Source organism: Aedes aegypti, chromosome 3, assembly GCF_002204515.2.
Source record: "Aedes aegypti strain LVP_AGWG chromosome 3, AaegL5.0 Primary Assembly, whole genome shotgun sequence".
Taxonomy (NCBI): Eukaryota; Metazoa; Arthropoda; class Insecta; order Diptera; family Culicidae; genus Aedes; species Aedes aegypti.
In genome coordinates, this window is record NC_035109.1 from 143,916,410 (window position 1) to 143,939,431 (window position 23,022).

At 35.8% G+C, this 23,022-nt stretch overlaps 1 protein-coding gene across 3 annotated transcripts in view; it reads left to right on the top strand.

Moving 5' to 3' along the window:
* LOC5568508 (UPF0528 protein CG10038) overlaps positions 1-23,022 on the top strand; it is a 48,183-nt gene that overhangs the window by 12,320 nt on the left and 12,841 nt on the right. For all 3 annotated transcript variants that reach the window (XM_021851131.1, XM_001652282.2, XM_001652281.2), the window contains exons 4-5: positions 14,001-14,361; positions 14,437-14,521. In XM_021851131.1, coding sequence (XP_021706823.1) covers positions 14,001-14,361; positions 14,437-14,521 — 446 coding nt within the window. The remainder of the gene's footprint in view (positions 1-14,000; positions 14,362-14,436; positions 14,522-23,022) is intronic.

Sequence of the window (23,022 nt, forward strand, 5' to 3'; positions counted from 1 at the left end):
TCGGTATCGGCGATATATCGGATTTGACATTATCGATATCTAACCGATATTCGATAATTTTCAAAAGAGATGTTTAAAAATGTAACTGACAATACCGGCTTCGTTTGACACCAACTGTTGCATTATGGAGTCGATTACTTATTGATATTTTGCCATATCCAATTAATTATTAAAATGTATTCAACAATTTTCAATTATGTAGTAGATACAACAAATGTTGTTCTGATTTATCGGAATTGTTATCGGATCGATAATAGCCTTATCGATATCGGAAAATATCGAGCCGACAGATATCGGATATCGTATCGATAAACTCGATCCGATAATATCGATATTATCGATGATATCGATATTTGCACAGCCCTAATTCTGACTATGGGTCAATCCATGGATTCTATTTATTTTGATTGAAACCAAATAATTACAGAAATGTTGAGTGCGAAAGGAATTATGTTAGGATTCCAATAACATTTTGAAAATATTTCAACGTAAAATAATTTCCTGTATTGATTCTGTTAAGATTTTGATTACATTTCCTATTGGTACATGGAGAAAGCCGACCAGTGATTTTGAATATCCATATAGCAGTTGATAATATTTCATTACTCATGTTTTAAACATAAGTTTTATTTCTGGTTACCTCTACAATCCGGGACGTTTTCCGGGACACTTGGTGATGCGGGACAGGTTGCTCAAATCCGGGACTGTCCCGCACAATCCGGGACGTCTGGTCACTTTAGGTTAGCGGCGTCAGCCGTTTAGGCGTATTGTGCCACAAAGCGTGGGTTCGATTCCCGCTTCAGTCGGTGGAAACTTTTCGTCAATCGAAAAATTTATTACTGGGCTACTGGGTGTTCCGTGTTGTCCGTTGCCTAATGTTCGTGATTGTTCAGTCTGTGCAGCCTTTGGCTGAAGACGGTGTAAATTGTCTTTTTTATTACTAACTAGCGAAAAAGTTCAAAAACTTGCTATGCAGTTTGAAAGCGCGTACAATTTTAATTTTGGTTACTCAGGATTTTGGAAGCATTCTCAATTAAGAGAACGTTTTTAAAAAAATCATGGGAGACTGATTTGGAAGAAGTGAGAACTTTTGTTAAAACAAATCAAAAACATGAAAGCCCCTGGCGATCATGAAGGTTCTACATCTTCATAAAGAATCTTCTAAAGAGAAGCTTATCATTCTTGGTTGATATATTTAACAAAAGTTATCGATTGCCATATTTTTCTGATAAATGGAGAAATGCCAAGCTTGTACCAACTTTAAAACCGGACAAAAATCCTGCACAAGCTTCCAGCTATCGTCCATTCAGCTTGCTTTCCTTTATCAGTAAACATTTTGAAAAAGTCATTTTGTACAGAATGATAGTCCACATCAACGAAAATTCATAGTTTGCCTATAAACAGCTCGGATTTCGACATGGACATTCGACTACTTATCAACTTTTACGTGTAACAAATTTGATCCGTTCCAACAACACTCCACTTGCTACACTAGTCTTGCTCTTCTAGGCATAGGGAAAGCATTCGACAGAGTTTTGCATGAAAACTTGATTGTAAAATTAAAAAACTTTAATATACCTTCGTGCTGTGCGTACACTCTGCTCTTGGAAGTTTTCTTAAAAACTACCTAAAGCAATAAAACAGTACTTTTCAGTGCTAAAATTAAAAATGGTACTTATCAGTGCCACTAAAACTAGGGTTACCATATTTGATCTCACCAGAAAGAGTACATTTTTTCAACTCTGTAAAAGAGTACTAAAAGTACATTCAGCCAAAATTGGAAACGCATTTTTACTAATAGGTTCGTTTTAATTTCCTAGATTTCTCGAAAACTTATTCATACAGACTCAAGTCAAAAAAGTATACAAACTTACTTTATCGATCCTACGTGTTAAGCAGGCGGAATTCTACATGTACCGCTCTGTACCAACTCAACTTTTCACTTTTAGAACGTTTAATTTCCGGATTTACAAAACGACGAAAGTAAGATTTTCAACTTTCGCAACCTAACCACTACTTTCGCCGCCCCGCTGTATGGAGAGACAAAGTGACTTAACCACGAATCAAAACAAAACACTACTTGAGCCGATTTTACACTGGTAGAAAAACGTCGAAAGTAACTGAATGAAACGGCTTATCATTTTCTTATAATTATTATTGTGGGAAATAATAGAAACTACCTAGTTTTTGCACGTGAGCTGAATGTATGCAAAATTTGAGCGAAGTACACGGCAAAAAAAATGTTAAAAAGGTGATTCATTTTAAAACAGTTTTAGAAAATAGATTGTGATTTTTCCTAATTAATTTTCTCAAAACCGTATAAAAGTTACTTACGTCGATTTGAAAAAGTAATCGAGTTTGACCATTTTTATTTTTTTTATTCGAAGTTTTTTATCGCATTAATTGACTTGTCCATTAGTCACTAGTCACTAAAGATTTGAAAAAAAAAGATTTGTACTTATTGCGCCTTTTATACCTAAATAAAGCAAACAGCAAACAGATTTATAATCAAAGACAAATTTCCTACATCTCAATCACTGTAAAGTTTGAGATTGGGAGATACGATTCCTAATTTTTCATCACCAATTTCACGAAATTTGGTTGATAAAAATTACATTGATCAAAATTTCATCAATTTAAATCAATATCATTGATTAAAAATTTCATAAATTTTATTGATGTAAATTTATTCATGATCACGCTTATTATACATAAAGCCGTTCAACATTATGTAATATTATGATCTATTAAATATATTTTAGCGAGTTAGTTGTTCTTAACCAAATGTAGAAAAATATATGTGTGTAAAGGAAACAGGAGAACTGAACATAGCGAATTTTTAAAGCTTGGATCTGAAAAGAATCTCAACTATTACGAAGCAAGATTTGATAATCCATTATCTTACAACACTAAAATATGTTTCGAAAAGTGAATCAGTTTTCTAAAATAATGCGGAGAGCAACGATGAGAGAAACCGTTCTTTGCAAATAAGCTCTTTTCTAAAATCAATGTCAAACTGTTGAAACATTGAAAAAAAATTAAAGGGGAATGATTTAATTATTTATTTTCTTGCTTCAACATTTTAAAGTAAAACCCTGCAATTCCCACAGCTTTGTTCAACCATTGAACCACCAAGACAATGTTTTTATAAACAGTGCTTCAACAAAAGTTGTTGCAAATAGTTCAAAACCATTTCAAGAATTCTTGACTGAAAAGCAATAGTTAGTTGATTTATCATAAATTAATTAACTCATTACGCTTGGTAAAGATGGACAAATTATGGGTGAAATTATGAAAAAAATCCACGTGCTCGCTGGGATTTGAACCTAGGACTCTTGTATGCTAGACGAACGCTTTACCAACTAAGCTACCGAGCCACTTGGTGACCCAACAACTGAGTTGGTTACAAGTTTAGAATTCAAATCCCTACACTCAGGCAAATGGGCTATCGATTAACATAGGAACCCCTTATGAAAATGCGCCACAAGGAATCGGGTTGAAATTCATAAATTTGCCTTATGAAATCGAAATTTGAAAACAAAAATAGTTTTCGTGGCAATCTGGAATCAAACCAAGGACCTTGCGATCGATAGGCTCGTGCGTACAACCTGCGCCTAGCAACGCCATGGTGTGGATGGATGCTAAAACAATACATAAAGCGTTCGTATTGCGATAATCGTTCCATCTTTCATAAGGCAAAATGTATGAATTTCGATATCGTGCACCCCCGCTAATTTGAACGGTACCTCATGCAAACCATCGGGGTTCATTTTTAATTTGAACATCTAGTCACCCTAGAAAAGTGCTTCTGGTTACCTCTTTCACTGTTTTGTTTTAATTCTGCGTTCCGTTCCTCAGCGTTCCATCTCACTTCACTCCGTTCCATGAGCTAAATGACGTTTGCACCATTTTTAATCTGAACGATGTGCAAATTAGCGGGGTGCAGATTAAAAAGTGTTCAGATTAAATGTGGTCAAAACAACGGGGGTACCCGGTAGTCCATTTCGCTGCGTGTACAGACCACGCGGACCCCTTTCATAACCCATATCCATCCATCTCATGTTAACTACACACATGGGAATTAATAACCATGTGGATTGGATTATCGAACAGCTCAATATAGCGGGATTTGGGGCAAGTGTGCCACCTTAAGCAAATTGTTCTCTAACTTTGTCTAAAGCTTAAAAAACCTGCCAATTCAGCCTCACGATGTTAGTTTCACATCTTTTCATAAGCACTGTGCCATTTAAAAAAAAAATAATTTCAAAAAGTATTAGTTTTGGAGCTCCTCAAATATCATCCAAAATACCCTGATTTTCAACACTATGGGGCAAGTGTGCCACCCTTATGGGGCAAGACGGCCAATGAACATTCATGTAATTCTACTTGTAATGAAATTTTCATTATTTCCTATTGATATTGCCAACAAAGCAGAGCCTAATTGACATTTTTTAAAATATTTTTGGGTTTACCGTCATGAGGGGATGCTTTATAACAAGGTTCGTCACATGTGGAACTCTCTACTAGTCAATTCGAATAACTAAAATCGTTTTTTTTGTCTCCATTCAATGCGATATATGAATTACTCTTTCATTATGGAGGATCTGTATAATATTACACTAGATCAGCACTAAATAAAGGTAAAATATTGATGAAAATAAGTTAAATAGTTCTTAAAACGCCTAAAACCATGTTATTATCGAATATTTGGAGAAAAAATCATTGTGGGAGCAAAAATGTTCGCTATTCCTTTTCTACACTTCAAAAACCACTACTGGTGCCTCATTTTGGTTCATTATCATGATTTTGTTGATGATGTTTACATTTTTATGAATTTCACCCCAACCATTTTTGTTTACCAAATAGGTGGCACACTTGCCCCAAAAAGTATAAATTTCAACCAAAATGGATTTTGTATGTAAAACTAAATATTTTTTTCGTTCAAATGCCACAATTACTTACACATTTGTAAAGCTTCACAATGTACAGTACGTTTGAAAAATTCGTTATTAATTTACCTCTCACCATGCTATTTAAAAACAACGAAATCTTATAAAAAATCACTGAAATTTTATGGTTTTCACATAAGTCGATGTAAATATGTGAAAAATAGAGCAATTTGCGTCATATTTTGACCATTGTATTATGGACTATAAGGGAACATATTGTTAAGCTCAAATAAAAAATATAGTTTGTAGTTTTTACAAAAATCAGGGGTGGCACACTTGCCCCTATGGCACACTTGCCCCAAATTCCGCTAAGCGTCAATTTATATTAGAGTGTTACTGCCTCTATGTAGTAGTTAACATGAGATGGATGGATATGGGTTATGAAAGGGGTCCGCGTGGTCTGTAGGGATTTGAATTCTTAACTTGTAACCAACTCAGTTATTGGGTCATCAAGTGGCTCGGTAGCTTAGTTGGTAAAGCGCTCGTCTAGCATACAAGAGTCCTGGGTTCAAATCCCAGCCGAGCACGTGGATATTTTTCATTATTTCACTCATAATTTGTCCATCTTTACCACGCGTAATGAGTTAATTAATTTATTTGGTTGAAGTTTTAATACTACAGTTAACTCTCCCTTACTCGATATTCCGTATCTCGATATCGAGTTAGAGAACCATAGTAAAAGTTGGTTTTCATGGCTAACTCGACGGTCCCTTGGAACGCAGTTGCACTGCTTTTGTGTTCTGTAACTCGATACCTCCCTAACTCGATGGTCGCTTTAAAATCTAGTAAGAGAGAGATGACTGTATTCAATATTACACTTTAGTAATTTTGATGATTTTAAACATGAAAATCAACTCTTGTCGCGTCATGTCGCTGCCATTACGAATATTGTTGATGTGCAAAGCATCTTTAGATCTTACAAAAAACGTTTAATTTTTTTGCAGAAATTTGCTGATTTGCAAGTTAAAGGTATTTGAATAATTCAATATTTAACATATATTTTGACGATATTTTTCATACAAAGTTTATTTAAAATATATTTGACCACTATTCATACACATTTTGATAAAACTCGGTCAAATACAAACAAAAATTGTGCTTTCAGCCCAGTTTGATAACATTTTTAATAAAAAAAAACTTTGTTTTTAAATGTTACGTAATTTGTGAATAACCCCTTCTGAAACAAAAAAAAAAGCCAAATAACATATTTAGTTTACATATTTCATCGAATAAGCATAAACATAAGCATAGATGACCGTACAATTCGTAGTTGCTACTCCGTGATTGACCAGAACAATCGAAGTTGCACAGGGAATTAATGAATGGGGCTTGGGATTAGCTTACCATTCTTCAATGTGCACAAATCGAGAGTTCAAATTTAAAAGTCAATAACGGCGCTGGCCACGTCCTTACGGTCATCGGGGAAGGGAAGGAATGTTAATGTGACTACCGTTGTTACTAGAGACCGAGATTACCTCTGCATCTCCACGGTTGTCATGGAAAGGATATTGGGTTAGTGGGATAAGGTAGAGATCTGGGAGTCATCAATGTTTGGTGATGCGATCCATGATATAATCACGCCTAACCGGTTTCGCGAAATAATTCGATAATCGCATTGTACAATGCCGTATACGCCGAACAAGTGTTCGTCAGTCGCCCTCGCAAGAGCAAACGACGCGATCAATAGATCAAACACTAGGTACTAACGATCCGCGGCGCTTTTTCATTTCTATGAGCGAACGACGCGCGACATGTTTGATCCTGCCCTCATCACCCGCCCCCGCAGGAGCAAGCGTCAAGGTCGAAGGATCAAACACTACTCAGTTTACATATTTCATCGATTAAGGCGATAAAAATAGTTTTGGCCAAACTTAATTTTTTCCGACCATTGTGCAATGCTCGGTAAAACCAAGCTGCTATCGGCATCCATCGTTAGAATTCCAATTTTATGTCACTGATTGCTGGTATATGCTAAAACTAAAGGGTGGTCATTTCGGTTTTCTCAAATTGGTGGACTTCTCTGATGCGTCGAAAACTAAAATATGTGTATTCTGCATAAGGCCAATACTGCCCATAACTGCATAACAGTCACATTCGACATTTTTGACAAATTGGAGTTAATACCGGGGAGAGTCAACAAATGATAAATACTTTCGATCAACTTACTGAAATCTGTGAGATTGTTCTAGAAAATTCGAAAAAAAAATACCAAGTTGTTTTGTCACATTGGTAAATATAATCGCATAACAGTCACATTGAGATTATAAATGAGCCTCGTAATGTAATAACAATGAAATTTCTATCTTAATTATTTTCTGACTATTCACCTAGTATGCGATATTAGATGTACAAAATATCAGCCTGAAATAAGCATTTCTGAGTTCCTGGTTATTTTTAGAAATTTTAGTTTCCTCCCATACTGCCCAAAAATGCACACTTGGTATTCCATTTCCTCAATGCCTACACACCAAATTTTTATTGCTGGCTACCAGCAAAATTTTGCTGATTTTTTTTGTGCTGTAATTCCAGCAATCCATCCAGCAAAGTAAAATTTGCTGATCGTTCAGCAAACTGGATGATCAGAGAAATGACAGCTCATTTGCTGAATATTCAGCAATACACAAGCCCGATGGCTCAGCCCGTTTGCTGGTTAATCAGTAATTTGAATCTAAACAATGTTTGCTGGATTACCAGTAATCAGTAAATTCGGTTTGGGTAATAAAATATTTTATGTTTTCACTTTCTATAGGCAATTTATTGTGGAACACGCTTTTCTACAACTCCAACATGAATTATCCCATTATTAATCATGCGTATTATTATTTTGACTGCTTTGAATCGTCCATCTCATTATATTTTGTGGAATGCCGATAACGAGGAGTGGAAATTTAGCGCAACACCCAGCAGTTGAAAATGAATCCGATTTGTGCTTCGGTGTGCTGGAAGACTCCTTTTGTATACAACAATTCCTGAAAAAAGAAACGAATGTCTTTAATTGTAATATTTATGTTTAGTTCGTTATATTTTTCATACTTACGAACGTCCGTTGTGGATGGTTCTCCATCTATTCAGTGAGAAGAAAACAAGTCATCTTTTTGACAGATGTCTTGCTGATCGTTTCAGTAAACTATCAGTTTACTGAATATTCAGCAAACAAGATTTGGTTTACTGAATTACCAGCAAAATTTGAATTGCTGAAGTTCTTTCAGCAATTCATTTTGCTGGAAGACAAACTCAAAATTTGGTGTGTACACACCAAATTTTTATTGCTGGCTACCAGCAAAATTTTGCTGATTTTTTTTGTGCTGTAATTCCAGCAATCCATCCAGCAAAGTAAAATTTGCTGATCGTTCAGCAAACTGGATGATCAGAGAAATGACAGCTCATTTGCTGAATATTCAGCAATACACAAGCCCGATGGCTCAGCCCGTTTGCTGGTTAATCAGTAATTTGAATCTAAACAATGTTTGCTGGATTACCAGTAATCAGTAAATTCGGTTTGGGTAATAAAATATTTTATGTTTTCACTTTCTATAGGCAATTTATTGTGGAACACGCTTTTCTACAACTCCAACATGAATTATCCCATTATTAATCATGCGTATTATTATTTTGACTGCTTTGAATCGTCCATCTCATTATATTTTGTGGAATGCCGAACAACGAGGAGTGAAAATTTAGCGCAACACCCAGCAGTTGAAAATGAATCCGATTTGTGCTTCGGTGTGCTGGAAGACTCCTTTTGTATACAACAATTCCTGAAAAAAGAAACGAATGTCTTTAATTGTAATATTTATGTTTAGTTCGTTATATTTTTCATACTTACGAACGTCCGTTGTGGATGGTTCTCCATCTATTCAGTGAGAAGAAAACAAGTCATCTTTTTGACAGATGTCTTGCTGATCGTTTCAGTAAACTATCAGTTTACTGAATATTCAGCAAACAAGATTTGGTTTACTGAATTACCAGCAAAATTTGAATTGCTGAAGTTCTTTCAGCAATTCATTTTGCTGGAAGACAAACTCAAAATTTGGTGTGTAAATATATCGATATTGTGGTAAATAACCACAATATCGATATATAAATGTTATAAATTTTATAAATGTTGAATCTGCAGTAAATGCCGAAATAGCTATATGTGAAGCGTTTTCATTGCTATTTTCCTTGTACAGTCACCCCACAGTTATGGATCAACTAAGGGTCATTTTTCAGAACAAAATATGCTTAAAAATCATGGTGACACTGTACAAAACAAAATTACCGTAAAGTGCCGTAATTCAGCGCAGTTAAGGAATAACACGATTCAAATGGTTACTTAAAAATAGTATTGCATCAACAAAAAAAAGCTTTATGGGTTGATCGCTAGCAAATCTATTCTAGATTATGGGAAAAATATAAACTAGACTGTATTCATAATTAACATTCGTGATTTTTTTGAAATAGTTCACTCGTTGAAATTGCCTAATTCCGCGCATTTTTTAAACGCTTTTCCATATTCCGCGCAGAAGAATGCCTAATTCCGCGCACTCATGATACAATCAAATTAACATTAATTTTGATGAGGGGCTGCATCCATTCCTTACGTAACACTTAAAATTGAAAATTTTCAACCCCCTCCCCTTCCGTAACACTTTTTGTATGAGAAAACGTAGAGTTTTATATGAACCGTAACTTTTTAGTCTACGTTCAGTTTTTTTTTATTATTATTTTTTGTCTATCACATGAAATAAAGATAACCAATACCGTGGCATTGGTACGTGTGAATTTCGTCTAGGGGAAAGTGGGTCAATTTGGCCATCTTAAGAAAAGTCGTTAGTATTGCAATTTTTAGATCAATGCACTAGATATGCACGATTTCCGTTGTCTTAAAAAATCACGAATGAGCTTTTCGTAGATTTTTTTGTCGATGGGGGGATTTGAGCACCCTATTTTATGTTGTGAAATTATCTCATAGAATCTTACAATTTAAATATTTTATTCACTGAACTGGAAAGTTTAGAAATGAAATACTCTTTCGAAATCTACTGAGCTCATATTTGGCTTAAATATGTTTCTTATTGCATAGTTTTAGACAATTCGGTCGAGAAAAAAACCCCATCTTCTTCTTCTTGGCATTAACGGGAATCGAACCCAGACACCTTCAGCATGGCTTTGCTTTGTAGCCGCGGACTCTCTGCTAAGGAAAGCCTCTGAAAAACCCCCATGCCAATGTGAATCATTCCACCCTATTGGCGAAACCGCTCCGACTACCCCTATTTGTATTCTGCACTGTTCATACAATACAAGGAGTAGTTCGCATTATTGCTTGGAATCAATATGTTTTAAGCAAATCAATTAATGGTATCCACTAATACCACGGGTAACTGAAACTTAATTTTTTAAGCAAAAAAGATACCTCAGAAGAACCTAAGACTCATCCATAAATTACGTCACACAAAATATGGCCATTTTCAATCCCTCTCCTCCGTATTATCATACTTTTTGTATGGAAGCTTCGTAAATTATGTAGGGATCGTAACGTTTCCGTGAATCATTTCCCGAGAATGTGTCGTAATTTGTGGGGTCTTCTGTTGTTTTTCCAATAATTCTATATGGATTGTTTAATATAAATAAGAATCATAAACAAGTGTACATTGGCAATGTTATGTGTGGTTCATTATGCTAAGTCAATTTTGTGCGCACAGATGTATAGACTATTTTTTTGGGGCTGTGCATAAACCACGTGGTATTTTTCCCTGTAAGGGGCCGTTCATAAATGACGTAGCGTTTTAGGGGGAGGGGGAAGTTTACGATTTTGCTACGAACCATGCATTAAGTATGGAAAAAAGGCTACAAAGGGGCAGGAGTGTCAAAAATTGGTCAAAAAATACTACGTCATTTATGGACGCTGCCTAAGTGGGTTTTCCCTATATTCCGTTTGTACATGAAACGTATGTATGCATGAAGTTACTTTTCAGAGAAATAGACAGATGTGAAGACGGATATAACATGTTTTACTCGTCTGTTGTTATACGAAGAACAGTGCGCGGAATTAGGGCATTATGGAAAAAAGACGTAGCCTAATTCCGCGCAATACTTTTTTGAATAAAACTCAATAATTATGGTAATATTTGATAAGATTTCATAGAAGCACCATGAAACATATCTGTAGCAAGTAGTTCCATGGAATATAGCATAAAAAATAAAATATATTTGATAAAGAAATCGCGTTTGTTGTTGTCCTACAGTCTTAGCACGGACGCTAAGAAAATTAGAAAAATGACGTCTACTCCGACGGGCCTTCACTGATTATTTTTTTATGCCGCGAAAAAATGCCTTATTTGCTTTTATTTGTGATTCAAACTTATGCTAAATCAAAGTAGCCTCGAATAGCATTGAAAGTTGTTGAAATATTAATGTGTATTTCCATATATAAATAATTTTGTATGAAATGCGCGGAATTAGGCACTGGGCTGAATTAGGGCACTTTACGGTACCTTACTGCAGAATTAGGTTGTTTTTGGAAATACATCTGATAATGCTCGATTATTTACAAAAATGTCGATTTCGATGGAAATTGCAAACGTTGTCCAGATTTGGATCAGTAGAAGAGGGTGCTCCATCACGGAGAAAAAAATATGGTAAACTCAACCAAATATTAGTTATATTCAAACTAAAGTTTAGGTTGAATATTGCATAAACAAAATTTTAGTTTAATGCAGCCTTGTACGATAGTTGAAACAAACTAATTTCTTGATTGTTTATTTTGTAGCTTTGCGCTTAAATTCAACAAAATTTTGTTAAAAACAACCAAGAAAATGGTTGTTTTCTTTGACATTTGTAAAAACAACTAATAGTTTAGGTTGTTTCAAACTAGAAATATCAGTTTGAAGTTACCAATCTTGAGATTGTTTTAAACAAGTTTATTGTTTGAAATAAACAATTTAATGGCTGCTGATAGGTTTGCTGGCTTGTTTTCTTTTGCTTTTTTAATTGCAATTACACTGCACATTGGACAATTTATTTATTTTATTCGTACATTTGGTTACGCTTATGTATACAATAGTTCATCAGCAATTTGTTATAATAAACAATTCAACATCCGGTGTAGCTGCTATTTTTTTTTTGTCATCTATGGCCTCCAGTGACTCCAGTGTTTTCAAAGTTCATCTGAAATTGAAATTTCAGAATGTATATCGGGACAAACTGATAGGAAATTCATTTTATAAATACCTGTCTATGTGCTTGGATAAAGTTCAAGCATACTTTTCGTCATTTTGATGTTGCTCAGATCCGTAGATTGTGTAAAAAATGTGGTATTAACAGAGATCTGAAATATTGAAAATGATTGTAGAAACATAATCTTATAATTATTAATTCAGTAGAATAGCCTGTTTCAGTTCAATTTTACCTGTTTTGCACCTCCAAACGATGATGATACTAGAATATCCGGTTTCTCTCGTGGTAGCTTCATTTGCTTGTGAGCTAACAATCTTATTTTAGTTTGGTGGTGGCGAAAAACTTCAACCCTAATTTTATTAAAAACAATGCAAATATCAGTTGGAAACAAACAGCTTGTCGGTTCAAAAGAAACAACATTTAATTAAAAACAACATTAATTCTTAGGTTGATGCTGCCTCTATACCAACTTTGTTTCAATAAAAATTTTGACTTCGCATCAACTAAAATATAGTTTGTAACAACCAAATTTGTACCTTGAATTTCAACCAAAGAAATGGTTGTTTCAAACTAATGTCATTTCTCTCCGTGAATTATTATGGGTCAAATCGACTCGTATAATGGATCAGAACACTATAACAGCAATTCATCTGCGAATGAATGGCGTGTTAATGGAAGCATACAGTCACCCCACAGTTATGGATAGCACACATATATGGATCAGAGTTGGATTAAAACGGGAATATCTCATCAAATAGAGTTACAAATACGCAGAATACATTTTACCTACGTGGACCATAAATCTGTACAGCATGGCAATCAATTATAATATGCTTAAGCATATTTCTTCCGTCCGTAGGAAATAAAATGTCTACCGTATTCCCAGAAGCGTTGATTCATATCTGTGGGGCATTGAAAACCATACCACAGTTATGAATCAACGATAAGATGATTCCGAAATAAACGCCAAAACGTTTGCTTTCACTAGCACACCATTCGTTTATCTCGCAGATAAATTGCTGTTATAGTGCTTTGATCCATAATATGAGTCGTTTTGATCCATAATAAGGATCCTCGTCTCCCTCAGATCCACATCTGTGGGGTGGACATCGTTTGAAATTTCTATCAAAATCGACACTTTTTCGTAAATAACCGAGAATTTTGAGATGTATTCTCAAAACCAACTATATTTTGCAGTGCCAGGGTGGTAATTTTCTTTTGTACAGCGTCACCGTGTTTTTTAATCATATTTTGTTCTGAAAAATGATTCTTAGTTGATCCATAACTGTGGGGTGACTGTACGTTTTGGCGTTTCTTTCGGAATCGTCTTATCGTTGATTCATAACTGTGATTGGTTTTCAATACCCCACAGTTATGAATCAACGCTTGTAGAAGCATAGTTGACATTTTATTTTCTAAGGATGGATAAAAATATGATTAAGCATATTATAATTGATTGCGATGCTTTATAGATATATGTTTTACGTAGGTAAAATGTGTTTTGCGTGATTGCAACTCAATTTGATGAGATATTCACCGTTTAATCCAACTTTGACCTATATCTGTAAAATAATCTGTAGCCGGGCTCTAGACAAACTCAGAAAATAGTAGCCGTACAAACAGACATATTTTGTATTTAAGCTAGCTCTCCGGTACTGAATATTCGAAATACTGTTGTTAGAAACTTGATTAAACACAATTTACTTTGAATATAGTATCAAATACTTCTTTACGCAAACACTTTCAGCAGCATATACAATCAAAACAAAACAACATGACATTTCTTTTGACGTTTCGCACTTCACCCCGCACTCCATACGCTGTAGCACTTATGAAGTGTAGAGTCCAGTACTGAACAAAGTGTGCAATAACTTGTTTTACTTTTGTTTACAGCCTGATTATAAACCACAGCATGGAATCGGGGACTCAAATTCCATACATCAACAAAGGCCGCGAGTTGGGTTACGAGGTGTTGCTGACCAACACCAACGATAACTACCGAAAGGTGGCTGGCGGTGGCACCAAGGGCATCAAAGGTAGCAGAAACCCCACGGAGCACGCCGTGTCGGTGTTTGAGAAATACATCATACCCAGCGAACCGGAAGCGGTCGCAATTGTGGCGCACAGTTACGGAGGCGTGGTGACGGTAGAACTAGCTCAGAAATTTCCACAATTCTTCAAGGAAAAAGTATTTGCTGTTGGATTTACCGATAGCGTCCACTCGTCTTCGCTGGTGCCCGAAGTGTTAATTCCGGTATGTAAATCGACTGAAAGTGGATTCGTTGTCAATGGGTAATCGTTCCCTCGTTTTTTTTTTGAATTTCCACAGATTGGCCGCAACTGGGTAACCTCGAAGGAGCCACTCGACACAACGCTAACCATTTCCAAGCGCGACCTACCGCGATACTCAGCAGGTAGGCCCACTCGAGCACGTGGCGAAATTGTTCAATGGGAGGGAGTTTCAGTCTGATTTGCATGCGGCGCTGATTGGCGCTATTACTGTGAAGTGTACCTATATTTCGAGTGTACGTACACTTGATCATTTGGTGGTAGACCATGAAATAGAATAGGCCAATCAGTCGTGGTGTATCCTTTGGGGTGAACAGAATCAATTTCTAATTTATTATCTTCGTTTAACCCGTAAATACCGAGGGCAATCTTTTTTTTTTGCTAAAAATGCTATAAATTGGTGAAACTATTCAATATTTGTATATTTATTATGAAATTATTAATCATACATACTTTCTACTAATCTCAGGTAATCAAACAAATCGTTATTCATAATAATCCATTCCAGTTTTAACCTTAGAGTTATCCTAGGCTTCAAATATTGCACTGAAATCGAAAAAAAACTATTAAAACTATTGGTTAGTAAAAAGTGGTTGGAATCTACATACAATAGTGAGATGTCGTTATTAATTATTGTGCTTAAAATCTAGAAGTTCTGTTCTTCTTCGCTGCAGGAGTAATCCATACCCAAGTCTAAGGGAACGGACAAACGTAATTTACCTAAAAACCAAACCACTAAATACTCACTATGTAATATGTAAATTGTAGCAGTTCAGGCATGAATTAAAACTCTAAAACTTCATGTCTTTCAGTAATTCCCCATCGGCCAACACGTCTTAGAATAATGGAAGGCTTCGTAGTTAGACCCTGTTACATTGTCCAAAATGGTTTAAGGGCTACTTTAATACTCTGAAAAGAGATCATAAAATGATTAAATGTGTACTCAAAAAGAAACGTCGAAACGTACAGCCAACCCTATTACATTAGCGGATCACCTACAGGCGAAGATGATCAAATATGGAACTGCTGAAAACCGAATAAAAGCAAGAAGTATCAAGACAGCCAATCAGTCCTATTGATTATCTCAAGAAGCGGAATTCCAAGCTTGGAGGGAATTTGAAAAAATAAAAATGCAATCATCGATTATTAAAGCTGCTGAAACGGTTTTTGAATCTCCAGTATCCAATCCTAGAGCAAATTAGGTGAGGAGATAATTAATGGCGAACAAAAAGCATATGGTAGATAGAAACAATCCTATATTGAGAAAGAAAGCAAGATATGCAAAAGCTGTGAAGAGAATTGCTTATGAGACGCATTCAGAAAAAGTGGTCAAATTTCTAGAAGAAGTGGAAAAGGACAGCCAACTGGCGAAAACGTTCCGGTTCATTAGACAACACAAACAACACCAAGCGAAACAAGAAGAGCCGATTGCGTCAGTCGATTCATAATAAAATGGGGAATAAAATGAATACATGTGTATTAATGAGGAATCGAGGTTGAATCTACCAGAGTCCTGAACCAACGCGAGGAGAACTCCAAATCATCATTTAAACAACCAGAAACAACAGCGCGCTTGGGTGGATAACATTCATGATGAATTCTTGAAATATGGAACGGAAGGTTTGATTGATAAAATGAAAATCCCTATAAAATTTATGCTAACATACTTCTAAATAGATTGAGTTATCAAGTCGAACATTGACAAGTAGATTAAACGGCCCTCCAAAAGAAAAAAGTGCGGCATATGATATATTCGTTTTAAGAAGGATCCTCGACGAGAGCTGGTGGGAAGCCGGAAACTGTAATAATTTCTATAGACCTGAGACAGACATTCGTCCGAATATACATTTCAAAAACAGCGGTAATGCTGGCAGAACTAGTTGTGTCCAAGGCGATGATAATTGTACATTCAAACAGAAGAAGACAAGAGGCATTAAACAGAGTCATGTTTTTTTTATTCTTTTGATCTTTATTCCATGCTCCATCATTGCTATGTACGTTAAGTGAATTTATCCCACGATTGAGGTTGGTACAAATACATGAAATAAAACTAACTGTGTAATCGGGAATGCATATAACTTGATGATAATTTGCAAAAACGAGGTGACGCGCATCGTGAAGTACCTTAGAGCGCAAATAACATGTAATTTAACACAAGGAACGACGACGGTAGACAAAATAAGAAAGCATTTGTTCACAATTTTTTATTCCTTAAAGAACACCCGCTATCCTTGTCAGCAGTGAAACGATTGTACCACCGTTAAATGACTCCAGTAGTCACCTACTCCATGAAAGTATCGACTCTGATCAGAAAGAACAGACAATGCTAATCACATTCAGGGGATTTTGTAGAGACCAAGAGCAAGATGTTGACGTTAGGGAAGAAAGCAATAGCAGTGAGAAAAATAGCAGCAGCGAAGAACAGGATAGCAGGGAAGAAGATAACATCAGTGATCGATGAGTCCCAACCTGAACAATTAAAGAACAGTCTACACATTGGGAGCCGTGCATTATTTACGTAAGACAATTTTGGCGATTTTTTGACACCTTTCCCCATGGTAAGCTACGTTGTATGAAAATTATTAATATATTCAGCCTATGGACATGCCCTATATCAACTGCAGCGATTTGCAGTAGACAGAACGTACCGGGCCCGATCTATCTGACAAGTGTCACCATAGAAGATGGTGTCTCCATCGATGTCGATAGCCTGGATTTATTTGAATCGTCAGACTATACTTCTACGGCCATTTTATCCGAAGTAGCAATAATGGAATCCTACAAATACTGCTCGCTACTGTCATAAACATTCGCCGGATTTAGTGATGAAAAAACATACAACATGGAATTCAAGGATTTGAATGAGCAATGAGTAATAGGGTAAAACTAACAAATGAAACGAATAATCTTCAATACAAATACACAGCTAGCCAAAAGAATGGAATCGCTTCACCGAGTACTGCATTGAATATTGCAATAAATCCCGGAAAGATTCGAATCACTACAACAGCAACTGACAATCTACGGTGATTCTAAACTTTTTGGGGGTTGCAATATTGAAAATGGGTGTTGCAATATTCGCGTTATTAATTTCATATTAATGATAAATTGGCATTTTCTTTGATCTGACATAAAGTTTATCCATCAGGTTTGCATATAAATGTATGTAAAATTTAAAAAAGCACTCAGTTAATAATTTTGGAAGTGCTCATAAGCATAGCATAGCATAGCATAGACTGACTGTACATGTCAATGGTTGCTACTCCGTGATTGATCGGAACTGGTAAGAATTGCACTACGATCCAAATGAATAAGGGATGGGAGTTTCCGCTTACTTTCGAAGTGCAATTTTAGCAGATCTAATATTATTGATCAATAACGGCGCCGGCCAAGTCCTTACAGTCAGTTGGGATGGGGAAGGAATGTTAGGGTGTAATGATTGTTGCTTCTAGAGACCGAGAATACCTCTGCATCTCCACAATCACCACGGGAAAGGTGTTTATTAGTGAGGAAGGAAAAGATCTGGGAGTCACCTCTGGTCGATGATGCGATCCATGGACAAGGGGGAAATATACGACTTATATTTGAAGCTAGTTTTGTATTTTTGTCTCGAGAAGTTTTTGGTAGAAGCTTTAAAAAATACGTCAACATCTTTAATGTCGAACAATTCAAAAGATGTTTTTATTAATCTAATCGAATCTAATCTAATCTAAGCGCTTGCACAGCCAATATTGAAAAGCATCCTGGAAATACCTAGATATATGTCAAGGTATTTTCTTGTCAGCATTAATATTTGCAGAATATCTGTGATATTATACAAATATTAAAATGGCCAGGCCCACTGTGCAGACTTTGGGATTGAAGACAACTGAAAAATTACGACGATCAGGTTATTCACGAATAAATAACATGATAGGCGAAAAATTTTCAAGTTTTTAAAAAGAAGAAACGGGGACAACCGTACCAACCGTTTCGATTTAGGGTTATAGGTAAGATCGTTGGGAGTGGTGTTGCTAAGAAAGTTAATGCGCACTCCATGCTTGTATGTTCTCCTGGGATGGGACACAGGTATTTCCTCCTTATGTCCTGGCTCTAGAGCCTTGGCTTAAGCGCCTTTACTCGCTCTCTGAAACGAGAAGAAAACTTATTTCGACCCTTTCCCACTATACAATAATCGAAGCAGTTTGCTGTTAAAATGATAATAAATAACGATTATGATTTGAAACATCATGTTATACAGGGTAATTATAATAAATAAATCAAGAATAATGGGAATATGAATACATGGTTTAGCTCACCAAGTATGAGACCATTAAAAATTATAATATAGATGATTTGAAACGATCTTACCAAATTTCATTTGTGTACCAACTATTGTATGTTTGCTATCCTGGATCCCGCTGTGTTGTATGTTACACTTGAGGCAATGAACGATAGCTTTACGATGACCAGCGAAGACAAAATTTTCCGTTTCTGGGAACCAACGGTGTACTTCTTTTGCTTCCGTGCGATGGATCCGACGCCTAAACTTGGAGAAACTCTGTTTTCATGTGTCGATAATTCCACGATTCAACTGCATCAATAATATCCGGATGATAAAACTGGCACACCGGTTGTGTTAACCGAGTGTCTTCTTTTACACAACAGCGAATACTAAAAGCTGCATCTCTTCCGATCGGAATCATCAAACAGTCACATTTCTTCGGAAAAGCTCCTCAGTAAGAATGACTGCTCACACTAAAGTTTGGTCCATATACTTAAATGTTCAACTTTATAACACAATAAATGCAGAAAATCATCAAAAAACTGAATATTAAAAAATAAATTTCTTAAATTTGACGGATGAAATTTTTTCACGTCCTCTATTGAACACAGCACACTTTGATCACAATTCAAAAGATGTTTTTATTAATGACGAAAACTGAAAATTACATGTATCCAGCTTGTTATGCTCGCCATAAAAACAATATGCTATAAAATATTTGACAGAAGCTGACTTCCACCACTGAACTGAAACTTGGAAATATATCCTCAGCATGCCGTGACGAACAGTCGAATTTCATTGTTTTCTCCTTTCTGTCAAACAAAGTTTTTTTTTGGATTTGCGGAAATAATGATGATTTGTTATTGTAATATTTCTCAAATTAAATTTAATTATGGAGAATTCTTTATTTCATTTTAGGCTTGCATAAGTTGATGATGATGGAGTTGGTTTCCCATACATACCTCACAACCTCACAACAACTTGAAGAAGAGATATTAAAAAGACCCGGCTTAGCTTTTCGAATTTTGCAAGACCAAGGCTCACAAATTTTTAAAACCAAAAACAAATTGAGCAAACATATCCTCACTAAGTCATAGGAGGAAGAATCATGTTGAAAGTTTTATCACATTTATACAATCCTGGAAGGAATTTACGCAGCATGTCATCATGCCGTAATGCTCACAAAGCTCAAAGCATAGTTTTCACATATTTCTGCGTAGGATTATGATAAAATCCTGGACTACATCCTTACAGATTCCATGACAGGATTGTAGTTTAGAATGTTGGACAATGTTCTGATGAAAAGTTTATTACAGATTCCAGCACACGATTCTCACTTAATCTTAGGAAAAATTGTTACTTAATTCTGAAGATTTTCGCAAAATCCCTTACAGTATTCTACAAAACTCGAAGCTTTATAGTTATTTGGCGAGATCCTGGAAATCATTCTCACAGATTGGAAAGAATTGTTCTTAGAATCCAGAGCTTGAGTCCAGCGTAATATTAAACACGATTTTAATTGTGGGTAATATTATCATAAAATCCTGGAAGATGTTTTCATCTCACAATATTTTGTGCAAATTGCACAGTAGTTAAGATTTCAATTTTCACGACAAATTACATTCAATTTTCCAGATAACAATTCCTTGACTGATTTTCATTTCATTCACGGAAGTTTTGCACCGCACTATATTGTTTGAAAGATTTGGCCTACAGCTCAAAAGGTATAGCGGCCATGATCTAGAGGAAACCTAAAAAAGAAAGGGAATGATTATTAAGCGATTAAATCATAATCAATGTAAATCGGAATTAGATTTTAGTTTGAGTGACAGAAAAGCAATGAAAATTATTTCAGTGAGTGATGGGCTACTAAGGATTTATTTTTGAGTTTCAGTTCAGTGGTGGTAGTGAGCTTTTGTCAGATATTTTATAGCATGGCAAGCGTAAAAAGCTGGATATATTTTAAATTATATAAAAAAAGAATAATTCCGCCACTTGTAGTGACGAACTATATATAGTTTGTTTGAAAAATACGTATGAGTATTACTGTGCATTTTGTCTCGATATGGTAGAAGTTTTAAAAAATACGTCAACATTCACAATGTTGAACAATTCAAAAGATAATTTTTAATAATGTCAAAAAGAGAAAAATATATGTATGTTGAAATTGTTTAAGAAAAAAGCATAATGCCGACACTTATAGTGACGAACCATACAAAGTTTGTTTTAATATTACTTAAAAGTTACGCTTTCAAGAAAAAATGTGTTATCACAAGCATGAAACGAACTCACCAGTTGGTAATCCATCCTCGACTGAACACAAAACTAACACTGACAGCAAAACTTCTTGGCGTCCCGAAAACAAACCGTCTGCTTGTGCCTTCCCAAATAACTACCCAGCAAGACGCTCCAAAACAGAAAAAAATCTTCGGCAACGAAAACACGCGCGAAACCGTGAACAAAACCTATCGGACGACGCAAAACCGAACTGTCCTGCTTGGGCTTCACGAAACACTACCCAGCAAGACGCTCCGAAACAGGAAAAAAAATCTCCGGCGACGAAAACACGCGCGAAACCGTGAACAAAACCTATCGGACGACGCAAAACCGAACTGTCCTGCTTGGGCTTCCTTAATAACACAAGCAAGAAGAACATGTCAACTGTTCACCACTACAACAACTATTCCGCAAAATATTCGAGAATTTTCGGTACCTAACATTATTTTCTCTTATTCGTAGAATGCTCTGGAACTTCTGGAAATTTTTCACAGCAGAAGAAACACTACAATAGCATATAAAGTTGTAATTATTTGGTATTAGAACATTACAACAGCATTTAGACTACGTACTCAATGGAGTATGCAAAGGCATATATTCAAAAAACGATGTTAAGTCTTTCACGCGTGCGTCGATGTCGGGTAATGTCAAAAGAATTTTATTCTATACTCTCTACTTTTTGACAATACATGTTTTGGACGGAGTTCGTTTTTCAACTTACTTCTCTTAGAGCACTTTCACAGCAAACGAAAAATGAAGCATTTTTGAACCTTAATTATCTCCAAAAGCGCAAAGAAATCGTAGGCTCGAAATTCCAGGCAACATAGAACAATACTAGATGGAACAAATGTCAAAATTTCGAAGAGACATATTTGGTATTTTTTAGATATTCCAATTTATTTCAATGGTTATACATTAAATTTTGATCTGAAGGGACGACCGACATTAAGAAGTAACGAGAACAAAAAACTGAATGAAATTCAGTTTTAGATCACCTTTTTTGATTTGATATCGATTAATGTAGATTGAAACTGGGTACATGCATGTTTTTCTTAAATTCTCCAAATAATATAGTATGCCATGAAAACTTTTTTCATGTGCCAGTTAATTATCGTCATCATTGCTCAAGATGAGTAATTTATTATCATTATTCTTTTGAAAATTTTCCGTGCTGCGGTAGCCGCTAAGTTCTACCGCAGCTGTTAAAGATCTACCGCAGGTTTGAAAATCATTGCAGCATTGAACGAAACCAGATAATCAAAGTATGCTTGTAGAGTCCTGTTGATGCCATTTTGAGATTCGAATCAATCCAGCTTTTCACGCTCGCCATAAACACAATATGCTATAAAATATTTGACAGATGCTGACTATCAGCATTGAACTGAAACTTGGAAATATATCCTCAGCATGCCTTGACGAACCGTCAAATTTCATTGTTTTTCTTTCTGTCAATCATACGAAAAATTTTTTTGAATTTGCGGAAATAATCTTATTCGTTATTGGTTCTGTCCTGAGAGAGACTCGCGAAGAGGAAAAATATCAACGTCATATGCAGCCCAGATTCCCCTCTCACGAAACGTCAAATGCAGCCCACCGTTTTTATGGGTGAAAAAGTGAAAAATATTGTGTTCAAAGTAAATTGTTATTGAAAACCTCAGTCAGCGGAGCAGTTTTTTCCAAAGTTGCTGATAATTCTAAGCAGAAGATTAATTATTTCTAATGTCTGCTACGTTTGCTGGCATGAAATTTCACTCAAACGGCTATTTATGATTCGATGTGATGCAAGCTCAATCATTTTTTGCTGAGAGGTTCATGTGAGGATTTGAACGGCTTGCGCATAATTGGTATAAACACAAATAGGAATAAGAAAAAAACTCAGCAATCACAGAAAAAGAAGACCGTCTTCGCGAGTCTCGTCTCAGGTTCTGTCCTCTGGTTCAGAAAGGGGTATGGGCGCATACGGCCGAATCGGTCGAGGCAGATTTCTTGTGTGAAGGATGATCTAAAGTGCCAGAATGAAGTGTTGTGCTTGTGGGGAGCACTTGAAGATGGGATGGAAGGCTATTACTTTGCGTTCGTGCTTTA